Source organism: Dasypus novemcinctus, chromosome 8 (genome assembly GCF_030445035.2).
Source record: "Dasypus novemcinctus isolate mDasNov1 chromosome 8, mDasNov1.1.hap2, whole genome shotgun sequence".
Lineage (NCBI taxonomy): Eukaryota > Metazoa > Chordata > Mammalia > Cingulata > Dasypodidae > Dasypus > Dasypus novemcinctus.
Genome location: NC_080680.1, coordinates 88,879,569 through 88,896,672, shown reverse-complemented (window position 1 = coordinate 88,896,672; position 17,104 = coordinate 88,879,569). Strand labels below are relative to the sequence as shown.

At 56.7% G+C, this 17,104-nt stretch overlaps 1 protein-coding gene across 24 annotated transcripts in view; it reads left to right on the top strand.

Moving 5' to 3' along the window:
- The window catches only part of DNM1 (dynamin 1), a 49,435-nt gene extending 32,605 nt beyond the window's left edge, over window positions 1-16,830 (top strand). For 2 of the 24 annotated variants that reach the window (XM_071216957.1, XM_071216956.1), the window contains exons 12-23: window positions 314-384; window positions 544-595; window positions 755-766; window positions 2,987-3,100; window positions 6,850-6,959; window positions 7,685-7,796; window positions 8,925-8,936; window positions 9,401-9,571; window positions 11,676-11,917; window positions 12,246-12,461; window positions 14,591-14,627; window positions 15,569-16,830. In XM_071216957.1, coding sequence (XP_071073058.1) covers window positions 314-384; window positions 544-595; window positions 755-766; window positions 2,987-3,100; window positions 6,850-6,959; window positions 7,685-7,796; window positions 8,925-8,936; window positions 9,401-9,571; window positions 11,676-11,917; window positions 12,246-12,461; window positions 14,591-14,612 — 1,134 coding nt within the window. In that variant the 3' untranslated portion in view covers window positions 14,613-14,627; window positions 15,569-16,830. Of the gene's footprint in view, window positions 1-313; window positions 385-543; window positions 596-754; window positions 767-2,986; window positions 3,101-6,849; window positions 6,960-7,684; window positions 7,797-8,924; window positions 8,937-9,400; window positions 9,572-11,675; window positions 11,918-12,242; window positions 12,462-14,590; window positions 14,628-14,787 lie in introns of all 24 variants that reach the window. The other 22 variants (XM_058302340.2, XM_058302339.2, XM_058302331.2 and 19 more) reach the window with 18 other exon arrangements.
- The last annotated feature ends 274 nt before the right edge of the window (window positions 16,831-17,104 follow it).

Genomic DNA, 17,104 nt, shown 5'->3' with positions numbered 1-17,104 from the left:
AAAAAAGGATTTCATTGTTGCTTTAATGAGGGTGAGCAATTTTTAACATATCATTAATGAGAGTGAGCAATTTTTAACATATTATGCTTATTGGCCATATGGCTTCTTCTGTGAATAAATTCATGGTTCTTTGACTATTTGGATTTGGGTTCCTTGACTTTCATTTATTGATTTATAGGAACTCTTTATTTATTATGGGTACTAACCTTTTGTCTGTAATATGTGTTGCAAGTCTTTTTCTCCAAGTTTGTCCTGCATTTTTAAACTTTGTGCTGTCTTTTCCATTTGCGCTCTAACCTATGTATCCTTGAAGGTCATGCTCCTCATCGATATTGAGCTGGCTTACATGAACACCAACCATGAGGACTTCATAGGCTTTGCCAAGTGAGTGCTCCCTGGGCAGAGAGGGTGACACCTCTTGTGTGTGTATAGGACTCAAGTCTGCTGAGTTCATCCTTTGGGTCCTGTGCCCATTGAGCAGTGGGCAGTGGAGCTGGACCCCTTGAGAGGAGTTCTGAGGCTCCAAACCTTTCTCTCCATTAGTGCTCAGCAGAGGAGCAACCAGATGAACAAGAAAAAGGCTTCAGGGAATCAGGTGAGTAGGCCCCAGCGCCCCAGCCGGAGGGATGGAGGGTGCCAGATGGAGGCCAGGGAGCCTGTCAGCCACCAGCCACGAACCTCCCACCCTGCCTCAGTAACCCTCTCTCCTCTCTCCCCGATGCTTCTCGTGGTTGCTATGGTTACCTCTTTGCAGGATGAGATTCTGGTGAGTACCAGGACTGGGGCTCTTGGCTTGTATAGTGAGGGGGAGGAGGACTGGTTAGGGTGGGATGTGCACAGGGCAAGAGGGCACCCTTTGGCTTGAACCATTTGCACACACCAGGACAGACATGGTTTATACATGCTGTCGAGGCAGAGTCAAGGCCTAGCCATAAGCAGAGACTCCATCTTCCATCAGTGTGCATGAGCTAAGCGCCTCCTTAGGCAGAGCCAGACCATGCGGGGTGGGTGTGGGGTCGAAAAGATGTCTAGCTAAGGCCTGGCATAGAGTAGGTGCTCCTTAAACATGCGTTGCATGGATGTTGGATGGAAGGATGGATGGATGGATGAAGAGAGACGTGTTGTTAAGAAGCTGACAGCCAGCTCTCTCAGAGAGTTGAATAAAGAGATAAATGAAATGTCAAGAGACAAATCCCTCCTCCCCTGGCTTCCTGCTCTCTGTCCTTGAGATGTCTGCAGAAACATCTCAGGGTTCATCAGGGGCCCTTTCTCAACCCCTTATACATAAAAGCCATAGTGCCCTGAGCTTTTCTCTCCATGGGTTCCATAGGATGTAGTATCTTTTTAATAATCTAGGTGTTTATGTGATTATTGGTTTACAGTCTATTTCCCTCCCCAGCTCCATGCGGGCTGGGGCTAGGGCTGTCTTGCTCATCACTACATCTTCAGCCCCAAACCCAGTGCCTGGCACACAGTAGGTGCTCATAGAATGAAAGAATTAATGAAGGTAATACCCTAGGGTAACTCGGTTTAGCAACACTCACTGGTGCCTTGGACTGTGCTGAACCTTGGACAGGAGTCACACCTGCTCCCGCCCCGTGGAGGCTGGGCCTGCGAGCAGGACCCAGTGAAGAGCCCCTGAGAGCCCCAGGCAGAGCAGGAGTCGGGAGAGTGGGCGGTCCCTGGTGCAGGGGCACTGGAGGGAGGACTTGGATGAGCTGGGAGGAGGGCAGGGCTGAGTGTGGCCGCGGTGAGGACTAAGGCTGTGAGCCCCTCCGCGCTCGGCTGTTGTGTCCCTACTAACTGGCTAAGGCAGCTGTGGTCTCGCCTCAGCTCAGCCACTGATCGGCTGTGTGGCCCAGGTTCTCTGCTAGGTTCTCAGGGAAGCGAAAGGGCTAAGGAGGGCTCTAGGAGGGCCTAGCTCCAGCAGACTTTCCCACCAGCCCCGGGCCTCCTCGGGCCTCCTCTGGCTGCTCAGAGGAGAAGGCAGGGATGGCAGGGCCAGCAGAGGAAGACACAGCAGCCCCTCATCCTCTCAGCCTGCACCCAACTCCTCCACAGACTCTAGTCTGTGATGATGGCTCAGGACAGTTCTGGGGACAACTGTTCCCTGCCATGAAAAGGGACCTTTGCCTGTAACTCTGAGGTTTACCTGAGAAGAAGGGACTGGTGCAATTCCTGGCTCAGCCCCCTTCCCCTTTCCCCACTCTCCACCACCCCATTCCTGCCCTGAGCCTGGGTTCAAAGACTCTTAGAACTCTGGTAGCATTCATTTATTCACGCCACAACCAATTACTGATCTCCTACTGTTTGCCAAGCACTCTGCAAGCAGTTGCGAGTGTGCTAGTGAACAAGAGAGTCCACGATTTAGCAAGGAAGGCTGACATCATACACACACACACACACACACACACACAGAAGTTAATTAACTATCACAGTATCATCGAAGACTTAAGGAAGTGATAAAAGATTATAATAAGGGTCCTGGTTTACACTGTGGGGTGAGGGAGGGCCTGCTGAGAATGTGACTTCTGAGCTGATACTCAAAGAGTGAGTTTGCCAGGCAAAGAGGGAGGGGAAGCTCTTTCTAGTCAGGGGGAAACAGCATGTGCAAAGTCCCTGAGATCAGAAAAAAGTCTTAGAATAAATTGGATCTCAAGCTGAAAAGGAACTCAAAGTCGTTTTGCCCAATCTGCTACACAGGCTCTACTTGTACACGTTTAGCGATGGGGATCTCATCACCTACCCAGGCCACCAGTCCCTTGCTCAAAAAGCTTTGTCAGAAGGCTCTTTGCCCTGAGCTGACCTCTGCCTCCCTCTGTCTTCCTCTGTTCAAACCAGGGCAGGTCTGCTCCCCTCCCCCTTCTGATCAGCCAAAGTAAGAGCTGGGGGCGGGGGAGGCTTTTGAACGTTTCTCTTTGCCTACCCTGCCCTCCATGGGAAAGCCTGGCCCTGCCCACTGACTCCCGGCCCCCTCGCCCTCCAGGTCATCCGGAAGGGCTGGCTGACCATCAACAACATCGGCATCATGAAGGGGGGCTCCAAGGAGTACTGGTTTGTGCTGACCGCCGAGAACCTGTCCTGGTACAAGGATGACGAGGTGAGTTAAAGGTTGCTGGTCATCAGGGGGCTGGTTGGTGGCCAGGGTCAGGCTCAGACGCTACTACAGGCTTGGAGTGGCCTGGAGCACCCAACAAGGTTTTTTTTAAAGGAGCCCACTGAAGACCCCTGGCTGGAGGTGGGATGTGAGGAGCAGGGACAGGCAATCCTGGGCTCCTTCAGGGGAGACGGCCCTCTCATCTGGGTTGTAAAGAGAGGATGTCCGGACAGGACCAAGGAGCTTGGGGCTGAGTACCCTGGAGAGGGTGGGCAGGGGTGCTGGGTGTCCCTCCCTGGCCCCGCCAGCCCCGCCTTCCTGTTTTCCTGCTCAGGGTGTGCCGCCTCCTCCGTGGTCCCCACAGGCTTATGACACACACAAGCCCAGCTGCCAGACAGCCTGTTAACCCCTGCGCCCCAGCCCCCTCGGCCCTGGCCATCCATGGGAGGTGCCTAGGGTGACTCCGGGCTGAGGGGGCAGAGATGACAGCACTCGGCGTAGCCGCCACCCAGAACCCTCCCTGCCACTGGCACACCCCGACCCTGCTGCCACCACCCTCCCTGCCGCCGGTCTCCTTTAAGAACGAGACTGTTTGGCTTCCACATCTGGATTCCAGAGGTGACCAGAGAGAATGGGGAGGGCTGGGGGTGGAGGGCTTGTGGTAATGAACTGCAGCTGGCCCAAGAGTGGGGGAAGGGACCCTGTGGTTCCCGAGGGGGCTGTTGGAGGATAGGGTGCTCTCAAAGCGGGGAGTGGGGTTGGGGGTAGGGGCCCGTGGCTTTGGTCTCCGAGGCCCCTCCTTGGTCCCTGCCTCCTCCAAGTCGGCCCCGGCAGGGCCCCCTCCTCCTCCCCTCGGGCGGGGCCCTCTGTCGTCACCGGCGGGGGCGCCAAGCCATCTGGACCTCATTACCCCAACCCTGGCCTCTCCCGGAGCATGGAGGCCCCTGGAAGGGATGGAGTGTGAGGTGGCGCGGGGCACGGGTAGGGGGGTCACTTCCTGCTCGTCGCTCAGGCAGGCTCCCTCGACGCCCCCTGTGGGCTGGGGGTCCAGGCTTCTGGCCCCACACCTTCTGGCGCTCTCAACTTGGGGCTCCTACACGGTGTGGGCTGAGGGCTGCGGCTGGATGCACTGGCGGAGGGGGGCGGCAAGTGTATCTGAGGGGGGCCCCCTGGCCTCCTACCTGGGGTGTGCTTTTTCTTAAAGTTCTGTGTGGACATTGGAGTTTAGTCAAGGGTGAAAGACCTGGGCCTAGGTGGGGGCGGGGTGGGGATGGGAACGGAGCAGCGTGAGCAGTGAGTGTTGGGGGGTGAGGGCTGTGGATGTGGTGTGTGGGTGTCCTGTGGGAGAGTGTGTTGGGTGTAAGCATACAGTTAGCTGTGTTTGGAATATGAGGGTCTGCGTGTGCCTCTGGGGGCATGTGCTTGGGGGCGGAGTGTGTCAGCTTGAGGTGTGAGTCCGGGGCTGTGAGTGCTTGGTGGGTCAGTGCGGGGGGGTGTGTGGGTTTGGAGTGTGCTTGAGGAGGGAAGGTGTGAAGGTGGAATATCTGGGGCTTGAGAAGATGTATGTGAATGTGGGGTGTAAGGATTGGGGAGGGGGAGTGTTCCGTTGGGGGGGGTGTGTGTGTCTGTGTATGTGCCCGTGCATGTGAGTGTGCACTTGTGGTGTGAATGTGTGTTTGGGCCCTGACTGTGGGATTTAAAGTTTGAGTGTACCTGAGTTGGGGGGGTGTGGGTGTTGAGGTGAGGCTGTGTTTGGGTTTGAGTGTGTATATTTTTGCACTAGGACAGCTGGGAACTTGGAGGTGGTCCGAGCTGGGGGGGGAAGGTCATCTGTCCCCCTCCTCCACCCAGACATCAGCCCTTTGGTCTTTGGGGGCGAAGGGAGGCCCTCTGGGCAGACAGGCGGCTGCCCACCTCCCCAGCCGGGGTGTGCACCGAGCCCAGGCGCAGCCATCGTCGACCCCCCATCTTCTCAGTCCCCCCCGTCACCACCGCCACCCCCCCGTCTCACATCAGGGTGCCTCCCCCACCCCTCTGCACCTCCTCCCAGCCCATCCAGTGCTACCCAAGGCCCCTGCCCCGGCTCCGGGCTCCGGTTCTGGGGTGACAGGCGGTGCTCCGTGCGGCTCTCCAGCGGCGGCGCCGAGGGTCTAACCCAGCCCAGCCTAACCAATGTGCAGACTACTGTACAATTTGGGAGTCCTGAACAGATAGTCTAAACACTGGGTAGACGGAGTGGAGGTGTCCTCTGGTCCATCCAGGAAGCAGTGTCTGTCTGTCCATCCAGTGGGAGCTTCGGCCACATCCCCTGGAGCTCCAATGTCCCCCAGCCCCAGCCCAGCCAGCCCGTGGTCCCCGCTCTGCTCCCAACTCCCCTTCTGCCTCCTTTGACGTGGCAGGGGTGAGCGGGAGCTGTGGCTGGGAAGGAGGGGCCTGGGGAGGGGGCCGGCCTGGCAGGAAGGGAGGGGTGGGGGGAGGAGGGCTCTCCTACCTAGTGTCCAACCCCGAAGCGCAGGGTGGGTGGCGGCGGGGCCTCCCTCGAACGGTTCCAGATGTTCCCTGGCTGTGTGTGCAACTTCCTCCTCTCCTCCCCCAGCCGCCCTCTGGGGCTCCCGGCCACCCGCCTGGCATAAAGAGGGCTTTATGTGGCTGCAAGGGCCAGGCGGGTGTGGGGGGCAGAGAGGGGTGGGGCAGGATGACGCCGGGACCGGGCAGGGTCCTCCGAAACCACCCCTCCACCTGAGGTGCTAAGTGAGGCTCATGCCCAAGCCCTCCGAGTCCCCCAGACCCACCCGGACCCTCCCCCACCACAGGTCCTGTGGCGCTGGGTGGGCATGCAGGGCGGACAGCGGAAGTCCCTCCCCTCCTCCCAGAGCCCTGAACCGCTCCTTGCAGACACAGACACACGTCAGTCCATCAGTCCACCCGGTACACACATGTGTACACAGGCCCGGCACCCACACGCCTATCCACAGATACACGTAACTTCCCAGATGCCTACAGAGAACTGAACATAGGCCATTACACAAACGGTGTGCTTGGAAATCTGCACACCAGCAGACACGTCACACTGGCACAGTCATGCGGACACATACACGTTTGCATCCACCACACACATCTACAGCATGCGTTGATCATGTGCCCAGATCCACATGGATATACGGACATGCTCACCCTGACTCATGGCCAGACACACATGCACACATCTATGCAATACAGACACATGGGTACACCCACACAATGGGACAGAAAAAGTCCTCAGGCTCCCACGCGTTTGCACCAACACAAAACCCCGCACACGCTGCACACGCACACATCTCCAGGCTTGGGCTGTGTGCCTGATTGCTAACACATGGGCGGCTGGGGGCGCCGGCTGAGCCAGCTCTCCGAAGCCGCAGGGCCGGTGGCCCCCCTTCCCCGTCTCTGCAGTCAGGAAATGAAGTCAGAGGCTTATCCAAAGCAGGTCCTGCAGCCCGGCAGCCAGGCGAGGGGCAAAAGAGGCTCAAGTGTGGGGTCCCTGCCTGGGGCGGACCTGGCTAGCATCCGGGGCTTGCTTGGAACCTCACCGCCTCTGGATCAGGTCTTCATCAGTCAGCATCTGTGGGAGATGAGGGGGCTAGTGCTCAGGAGCCACTCTGGGCCACTCTGGGGGTCCACAGCCCCAAGCTTCCGCCAGTGTGGAGCCCTCTTAGAGGTGAGGTGTGGCAGGGAACAGTGACGACTCCAGCCATCACTTGTGCTCCTGCCCACAGGAGAAGGAGAAGAAGTATATGCTGTCCGTGGACAACCTGAAGCTGCGGGACGTGGAGAAGGGCTTCATGTCGAGCAAGCATATCTTCGCCCTCTTTAACACGGAGCAGAGGTGCCTGTCTGCAAGCCCCAACCACGCCCACCAAGCAGCAAGGCGGACACATAGATCCAGAAAGGCGAGGGGCCTGCCCCACGCCCCCCAGCACGTCATTCATTCAACACCTGTGTCTTGAGCTTCTGCTCCAGCTGTGCTTGACATCATGACAAGCCCTTCTCCCCTCCCACCCTCTGCCTTTTCTTCCTTCCTTCCGTCTTCCCTTCCACATTCACCGTTGAGCACCAGCTTTGCATGAGACACTACTAGGCGCTGGGGACAAAATAGAGCCCCAGTCAGACCTGGTCCCTTGGTTATGTGGCTCAGTGTCCAGTGGGGCCAGTGGCGGGCCTAGGCCACTGCCTTCCCAACCCAGGGTTGACTCTAGTGGGCCCTCTCCTGCCCAGAGATGGGGGCGCAACGCAGCCACCCATCAGGGGAGTCCTCAGAGTTGAGAGAGCGGTGTGGTCCAAGACCCAAGCCAGGAGGCTGCACGGCCTGGGGGATGCAACCTTGTACTGGGGGCTCCTTTCCCCGAGTCTCCATCGTGACCCTAGGGGCAGGGATTATTATTAACCCATTTTCCAGATGAGGAAACTGATGCTTGGAGAGAGGAAAGGTCTTGCCTAGGATCACAGAGCTAGGAAACAAGAATGCCAGAAGGGACCCTAGGCCCAGGGACCCAAAATCCAAGGAGGGTGGGCTCTGCCCTGGCCTCCCCTCACCACCTGCCCATCTTGCAGGAATGTCTACAAGGATTACCGGCAGCTGGAGCTGGCCTGCGAGACGCAGGAGGAGGTGGACAGCTGGAAGGCTTCCTTCCTGAGAGCTGGCGTGTACCCTGAGCGTGTTGGGGTGAGTGGCAGGACAGGGAGGGCAGTGGCTCACCTGGGACACCAACCTCAGTGAGGCCAGGCCATGCTTCGGAGCCTTTATTGGGCTCAAAAATAGCAGGAAGCCAGAGGCACAGGGCGGGGAGAAAGTGCAGTTCATGCGTAATGGGTGTAGGGTGTCTGTTTGGGGAGATGGGAAAGTTTAAGCAACGGAAGATGGTGAGGGTACAGCAACACTGTGAGTGTGATTCATCCCGCTGGATGCTATGCGTCGAGATGGGAACATTTATATTGCATGCATGGTCCCACAATTTTTAAAAAAAGCAGCTGAAGAGATAATGACAAATAAATGCAATACATTATCCTGGGTGGGCTCTGACAAGGGAGGAGAAAACATTATTAGGACATATGAAACAATTGTAATACAGACTGTAAACTTTATATCAATGTTAAATTCCTTGAACTTGATAACTGCACATTAAGGTGGTTACATAAGTGAATATCCCCGTCTTAGGAAATGCACATGGCAATGTGAAGTGTTCAGGAGCGTGATGTATATAACCTATACTCAAGTGTTCAGAAGTTGGATTGATAGACAGATGGAAAAGCAGGTAGATGGATAGATGGATAGACAGATGGATTGGTGAATGGATAACATAATATGGCAAAGGGTTAAAACTGGTGGATCTGGGTATCTAGAGGGATAGATGTATATTGGAGTTCTCTGTATGGGCTTTGCATTATTTTTGTAACTGTCCTGTAAGTTTGAAAGTATTACAAAATCAAAAGTTAAAATAAAAATAGTGGGCATCACACACATACACACCTGCCCTGAGGTGGGCTCAGAATTACGGCTTCCAGTCCTCCCCATCCTTCTCCAAGGGCAGGTCCCTGCCCCCATCACAGATGGCATTTCTTGCATCACCTTCATAGAATGGTGGTTTCTTGTGACTGCCTTCCTTCATAACAGTTTCACTGTGACAATATCTAGGTTTGCCTTTGAGTTAGGGGCAGTGCCCTGAGTTCACTCAGTCTCTCCCCTTTTCCTCTCTTTTCTGTGTCTGCTGCAACTATGCTTCCTGGTGGTGGTGGCGGTGGTGGTGGCAATGCCGGTACGGTGACCACTTGGCTTTGGTGTGGGGCCTCCCAGGACAAGGAGAAAGTGAGTGTGCCCTGCCCTCACCTTCTGCAGGGCTCTCCCAGACCTGGCCCAGCTCTGGCCAGGTCTTCAGAATCAAGAAAGGACCTTGGAGTCCCTGGAGATGTCCTTTTCTAATCTGTGGATTGGGAAATGGAGGCAAATTCTAGGCACTAGAGTCAGAGCAGAGACAAGGCTGGAGAAGGAGAGTCTGGGGTCCTGAGAGGCAGTTGGGTGGGCGAAGCCCAGAGACCCAGAGGGTGTGAGGAGCTGGGTGTCTGTGTGTTTGGGCTTCTCCTGTCTGTGCCTCCATGTTCTTGGCATCCATGAAGGGGCTGTGTCTGTGTGTTTGGGCTTCTCCTGTCTGTGCCTCCATGTTCTTGGCATCCATGAAGGGGCTAAGACCCTGGGGTTGGGGGAGCCTGGCAGGGGCCCTGGCAGACTGGGCAGTCCTGGCCACACTAATGCCCTTCTGTTCCCTTGGCCAGGCCAGCGAGACCGAGGAGAATGGCTCAGACAACTTCATGCATTCCATGGACCCTCAGCTGGAGCGGCAGGTAGAGACCATCCGGAACCTGGTGGACTCGTACATGGCCATTGTCAACAAGACTGTGAGGGACCTCATGCCTAAGACCATCATGCACCTCATGATCAACAACGTGCGTGGGCCACCTCGCGGGGGGCGGGGGCGTCCTGTGGTTCTGGGGAGGCGGGCGGCCAGGTCGGTCCGGGGAGAAGCACAGACCAGCCCTGTGGGACCAGATCTAGTGAAGGAGGCACCGTCCAGACCAGAGCTGCCCAAAAGAAAGAGAATGTGAGCTTTGTATATAGTTATACATTTTCTAGTAGCCACGTTAAAGGAAATGAAAAGAAACAAAATTAATTTTAATATCTTTAAATTACTCTAAGATAGCCAAAATACTATCATTTCAACCTGTAATTGGATATAAAAATTATTGAAATATTTTACTTTTTTTTTTTTCACTAAATTTTCCAAATCCAATTTGAACACTAAATTTTCACTGGAAATACTTTATCTGTATTTACATTTCCAGTAGATTCCAAACATACTTAAAAATTTTCCAAGAACTGAATCGGGTATCGGTTATTAAGTTTATACTAAAATTAAATTTTAATTTCATTTAAATAAATTCTCAAGTTTGGTTCCTCAGCTACACTAGCTACACTTTAAACGCTCAGTCGTCACATAGCTAGTGGCTACCATATTGGACAGCACAGGTCTAGACCACTAGGGCCAGAACTGTGGGATGCACGAGCCAGCCTGCTGGGGCCAGGTCTGGTGGGGGAGGCATGAGCCAGCCTGCCAGGGCCAGGTCTGGTGGGGGAGGCATGAGCCAGTGCTTCAAGGCCAGCGTGGTAAGGAAAGCGGAGGTCTGACAGAAAATGTGGTTCTTTTGCAGGCAGCACCTGCTGGCCCTTTCTATCCAGTCGCCAGTGAGGGAGCCCCCAACCCTCCGCATCCCCACACATCTTTTCATGGCCCCCTCCACGGCCCCTCGTGGCCCCACCACTGTCCTTTCAAGACCCCTGCCCCCCACATGCCCTCAGCCATCATTAATGGCACTTCCAGTCAGTCACCCTGCTGGCACACTAGGGAAGGAAGGGGCTGCTGAAAGCAGTGGTCAGGCCCTGTCTAGTGAGAGATTCTGCCCCAAAACAATCCAAGGGCAGAGGACGATGGCAGACACATATGCCCTTTCTCCTTTTGCCTCAGGTGCCCTGTTCTCTTCACGCTGGTCCCCAGATTCCAGGCACCTCCCTGCCCTCAACTCACAGCTCAGATATGTCCCTGGATCACACCCTATGACAGCATTCTCAAACCTCACCCAGCATTTGTCTCCTGGGAGGCTGGCTAAAATGCTGATTCCTGGGCACCACCTCAGGAATTCTGATTCAGTAGGTCTTGGGAGGGGCCAGGAATCTGCATCTTTTGAGAACCCCCAGACCATGCTTTGAAATATATACCCACAGCACCACCACAACCCATGGCTTAGTGAGAAACCATGGTCCCAGGGAACTGGAACAAAGGTTTGAATACTGGCTTTATGAGGAATTGCCTGTGTGACTTTGAGCAACTGAACTACCCTCTCTCTGCCTGTTTTTTTAATATGTAAAATATGGATAACAATAGCACCTACTCACAGGGTTGAGGAGTAAATGCTTATAAAGTACATCGCAACACAGTGCCTGGTACACAGTAGGTGCTCAACATGTATTTGAATAATGAGACACCGACCTGTGAAGTGAAAAACCTCGGGATCTCTGCATGGAAGTCCCAGAGCATCGCTGGGGTGATGCCTGGGGATTTTAAGGAGAGCGTTAACCCGCCCCTTACACGCAGAGACCCACCTTTCATCAAATGCAGGTGCACAGTTACACTTGCTCCTCTAATTTTTCAAGACCTCAGAAACTTTTAAACTTCCGTTTTCCTTATTTTGGTCGAATGGAAGGAGCACGTCCTTGGGAGGGTAGAACTAACCCAGTTTTACAGATGGCATAATACATTCTAGGGGTCCTCCCATATCTATAACCTTGGACGGGTCACTTTTCCTCTCTGGGCCTCAGTATCCCCATCTGGGAAATGGGAAAGCGAAGTGATTTCCGGGTTTAGGCTGTGGCAGAGCTGCGTGTAAAAGGCCGAACGGGGCTCCCGCCCCAGTGCTCGGCGCGTGCGGACCGGCGGGCAGGAGGGGCGGCCCAAGCGGCGGGTCTCAGCCCCCTCCCCTCCTCGCCCGCCCGCAGACCAAGGAATTCATCTTCTCGGAGCTGCTGGCCAACTTGTACTCGTGCGGGGACCAGAACACCCTGATGGAGGAGTCGGCCGAGCAGGCGCAGCGGCGCGACGAGATGCTGCGCATGTACCACGCGCTCAAGGAGGCGCTCAGCATCATCGGCGACATCAACACGACCACCGTCAGCACGCCCATGCCTCCGCCCGTGGACGACTCCTGGCTGCAGGTGCAGAGCGTACCGGCCGGACGCAGGTACCAGGGCCGGCCCCCCACGGCCCCAAAGCCCTGCAGCCCGGGGCCCGCGGGAGGAGGGGTCACGGGGGCGGCTCCCACCTGGAGCGAGGGGCGGGGCTTAGAGAGGGCGGGGCGGGGCTTGCAGTGGAGCGCGGGCTGCGGGGTGCGGTGGGGCTGGAGCGATTGGCGCAGCCGGGCGAGGCTTAAGCTCCGGCCAGAGCAGGGGGCGGGCTCGGGGGCGGGGCTTGCTTGCCTGGGCGGGGCCAGCACCCGGCTGGGGCGGGGCCTCGGGCTGGGGCGGGGCTGCTCATCTCGCTCCCTGTCCTCCGCTCCCTGTCGCCAGCAGGTCGCCCACGTCCAGCCCCACGCCGCAGCGCCGAGCCCCCGCCGTGCCCCCAGCCCGGCCAGGGTCGCGGGGCCCTGCTCCTGGGCCTCCGCCTGCTGGGTCCGCCCTGGGGGGGGCGCCCCCCGTGCCCTCCAGGCCGGGGGCTTCCCCTGACCCTTTCGGCCCTCCTCCCCAGGTGCCTTCGCGCCCCAACCGCGCCCCGCCCGGGGTCCCCAGGTGAGTAGGGGCCGAGTGCGGCGGGAGAGGCCGCCGGGCGGGATGTACCCGGGAGGGAGCCCGCCTCGAAGGCGGGGCCGAATACCAGGCCCCGGCCCTGGCCGCTGGAGCCGGCCTTCTCCATCCGAGGCGCTCGGACCGAAGGTGCGGGAGCCGCGGGGCCTGTGGCCGAGGGCTGGCGGAGCCTGCCCCCCAGGGAGCGCTGAGTCCCGGAGGTGGTCGTTCCCGGGGAGAGGGCTGTGGGGCTCATCCCCCCTGCCCTCTTCTTTCCAGCACTTGCATGGCGCTTCCTTCCTTTCACTTTTCGCAGCTTCCCACACATGACATTCCTCCTCCTGTCCCCTCAGCTCTCTTCTTTTCTCCATTCCGTGCTCTCCTCCTCTCCCAGCCCCTGGTGAACCCACCTCAGATCTGAGGTCCAAACCCAGTTCCTCCTGGATGTGTGGATTCTGCTCATTTGCACTCAGGGCCTCGCTGGGACCCTGGCCTCCCACTCTTTGGAGCTGTTCCAAGGAAGTGTCGGGTCTCTGGCCCACAGGAACAGAGGCCAGGCTGTGACTGTGTGACCAGCAAGGTGTGAGATGTGTGGGTGTGGGCGTGCACACAGGTGTGAGAGCGTAAGAGTGGCACCCAGGCACAGGTAGGACCGGGAGCAGCTGGAGAGGGGGTCTGGGAGCCAGGGCAATCTGATGACCTTTTCTCTCCCCTGTCTCTGGCCTACATGGTGTGGACCAAAATGACTGGGGTGGGGGCAGGAGTGGGTAAATGCTCTCCCATTCCCAGAGATTTCCAGGCAAAAGGATTCTACTTTATCCCTTGGTTTTGCCTTCTTGATCTGTAGCCCTTTTCCCAGGAAGTTTCCTCAAATATCTGATGCAGTGTCCTGTCACCACTGGCCACATTCTCTGGAGGAAGAACATGTCAGACCAGTTGCACCCACTTTGGTTTCCAGATAATTGGAGGGTAGGGCCATGGGTCTAGCTTCCATAAACCCCAAATAAAGCAGGGATGAAATGGGACTTGTTCTGATGACAAAAGCAGATGAGGTAAAGGCGGGCAGCATTTTACTGGGGCAAGAGCACTGGACTGGGAGTCCAGAGATGCTGGTTTACCTTGGGTCCTTAGGCAAATCACTTCCCTTCTGGGCCTCAGTTTTCATTCTACCAAATGATAATGTTCTACCTTTCTCCCAGGGTTAGTGTGGGAATCAAGGTGGACAATGGCTATAGGGGTGCTGCATTAGCTGCAGATGTGGCTGTAGGAGACTTTGCTAACTGCCAACGTGAGTTCAGATTACTAAGGCTATTTACACCTGCCCTGGTCTAAGCGCGATATAAGGGAACTGCAAGATCTGGTACCTGCTCTAGCTCCAGTCTTGCTAGCACACTGGAAAGTTTTGCTGAGTCCAGCCTTGCCTTGAAGAAGGGAGCAATCTGATGGTGCTTCTTAAAAGCAAATTGACTTCCCTGAGGTCTGGTAGATGATGAAGGTGAGGAGGGGCAGGGAGCAGCAGCCTGGGAAAAGGTTTTCATGTGGGCTTCATGGAGAAGAGCCGCCAGCCAGAGGAGACCAGGAGAGCAAGGAGGAATAAGAGGGAGGTTGCCCTGGGTAGGGTGGGGTAGGTTGGGGGATCCTTAAAGTCCGCAGAGGAGTTTTGATTTGTTGGGTCTCAGTGCTGCGGGCAACAGGGAGCCATCGAAGGCTCTCAAGCTGAGAAAGGACAGCTGGACCCCCAAGAAAGCAAGTGTTGCCCCTTATGGCCCTCCGAGCATGCCAGGACGTGTGTGCAGGGAGCTGGTGCAAATGCCTTCTGTGTGCGGGCGAGCTTCTGTGTTGTGACTCAGCCCACGCGTGTGCTTCAGTGTACTGAGTGGCTGCATGCCCCAGATCTGTGCTGCACGTGCCAGCCAGGAGGGTGCCGGGGTACGGGGTGGGGTTGGGGGAATGGAGGGCAATGGGAGTGTATGCGTGTTGTTTGTGGGCATGTGTGTTAGCGTGTGCATGCAGGGCCATGGGGCCTCACAGCATGTGTGTGCACGCCCAGGCGTGTGCGTGTGCGTATCCCCCAACCCCTGGCCTGCCCCATCCGTGCGTGTGAACTGCCATGTTGATTTCGTGCTGTCTTTCAGAATCACTATCAGTGACCCCTGAGGAGCGTCAGCCACGGTAGGTACATGCCTCTCTGCCTGCTGCATGAGGTGTGTCTGCCCCCTGCTGCACCAGCTCCACACTGGGGGGCATACCTGGGGCCTCAGAACAAGGCTCCCCTCCCTCTCCCTTCTGCAGCTCCAGACTTAATCTTTCCTCTTTCTGTCCTTGCCACCAGCTGGCTGTCTCACCTCCCTTCCCAGTGAGCCTCGGGACTCAGTGACACTGCCCAGGACCTCCCTGGCTAAGCCTGGGGGGCTCTTGGGACAGGCTCCATGCCCAAACTGGTAGACATGGGTGCTCTCTGGAGCCATCAGAGAGGACAGTGAGCTCATGGTGTATGATGCAGAGGCTAGGAGCTTGGAGGAGGTTGTGTGTGGGGCTTGACTCTGAGGAGGCCACAGGCCTTTGAAGTTCATCTTGGGGGTGCCACACCCATCCCCTAATCCACACCATGCTGCCGGGCAGGACATCCAACTCCCAGCCTGGGAGCCTGGGAGGCCTGGGAGCCAAATCCACTGTAGGGCAGGAGCAGTCAGAGTCCCTCCTCCGCTATCATGCCAGCAACCAACAGTTATCTGAGGGGACGGCACTGGTTGGTTGATGATTTCTGAAAGCCTAAGGGTTCTGTGCACACCATCGATCGGCCCATAACACGCCTCACCTGGACAGACCGCCCCTTCCCCTATTTCCTTGTTATTGTCAACCTGGGGGTGTGTGACTGAAGGCAGCGTCCTCAGCCCCCAGTGAAGCACCACCACCAGCCAGCAGGCTCCTGGACTTTGGCTGTTGCCCTAGGGGTGACCTACGCTTTTCAGCCAACTGGACGACCATGTCTGCTGACCTGGGCACGTCACCTTTCTCTGAGTTCTGCCCCAGCTGGGCCACAGAATCCACCCAGCTAAGCCATTTGCCCCTCTGCCCCTGCCACTGACTCTTGCTCTTCTGCTTTTCCCCAGCAGGAAGGGCCCAGCCTCACCTACGCGACCTGCAGTCCCCCGACCAGCTGAGGCTCCCCTCTTAGACTTATAAGTGTGGCCACTGACATCGGCTGCTTGTCCTCCTTGCCTCTCCAGGGTCCCTTCTGAGGACCCCTGGGCCTTCTGACCACCAAGAGGGGCCTCCAGCGCTCCCTCCAGCCATCCCTTTTAGCTTCGCCCTCCAGTTCAAGCAGTGTTCTCCTGCCTTTCTCCATCAGGCCTGGTGCTGTTGCATGGGCCTTGTGATCCCATACTCCCTGAGGCTAGGGGTGGCCCTGGGCCAGTGGATCGGAAGACATGGTGGTCAGAGAAGAGGGAGCCAGGAGGGAAGCCAGAGGGGGCAGAGCATGTGTTCTGGAGCAGTGGGTGCACTGCCTGGGTGGTGTGTGAGAGACTGGTGTGCGTGGTGGTGGAGGGGCCAAACCAACCTCCACCCCAGATTCCCTGTGAAGCTCTGGCCCCTGCCCATCTCCAGCTCCTCCTCTCCATCTTCCCTTTCTTGTCTATCTTTTTTCCTGAAACTTTGCCTCACACCCGCACCTGTGTCTTCTTCCCATTCCCATCCCCTCTCACCACCGCCGTAGCTTGGCTGCTCTTGCCTTACCAGCTCTCTCCCCTTTTCTCTCTTCCCTTTTCACTTTCTCTCCAACTGCCAGCCGATCGGGTCAGGCAAGTCCATCCCGTCCTGAGAGCCCCAGGCCCCCCTTCGACCTCTAACCAGACCCCTCCTATTCCTCGGAGACCTCCCTTTTCAAGCCTGCCTGGATGGCTGTTCTGTGACTTGACAGTGGCTCCCCTACCCCCCAAACTTCTGCCTTCTTCTGTGACTTAGTCTGTTGTAGAGGTGAGCTGACACATCCAGGCGTGATGTTGGTGAAAACTTGTGCCCCCTCTGGTACTGCTCCTGCCCTGTTCTATAAATATCTATAAATACTCACATATGTATACATACATATATATATGGCAGACACAGCCTTGCCTCTAGTGTTGGGAATCAAGCACCGTGCAGTCCCTGTGGAGTCTTGTGGCCCAACTACAAGGAAATGCCGTCACCCTGACATCCCCCTCCAAAGTGTTCCACTTCCAGTGAGCCTCTCTGTCATGCCCAGCCTGTGGATAGCCAGACCCCTCTGACGGACCCCCATCCCTCTCCCCCTCAGAACAAGGGGGTGCTGCCCTGGCGGCCGTGTGGGTCTCTGTTTTATTCTGGCTGAGAATAAAACCCATTTCTGGATGGAGAACGTGTGTCTTCTCTGCTGGCTGTATTCTCTGTGGAGCTAAGGGGTGGGGAAGGGTGAGGGAGGGCCCAGCCATTGCTAAGACACTGGGAGGAGTGGCAGAAGACCCCTTCATTTCTAAGCCTACTTGGAAAGCACCTGGAGGTCAGCTTGTCGTCTGTAAGCTTTGCTCTGGCCACTGCGGGGCAGGATCATGAATTTAGCCTGGGACTCAGCCTGCACTCTGGAAGGATATGAGGAATAGACTACAGGTACATAGAGGTAAGATGGGGCAGTA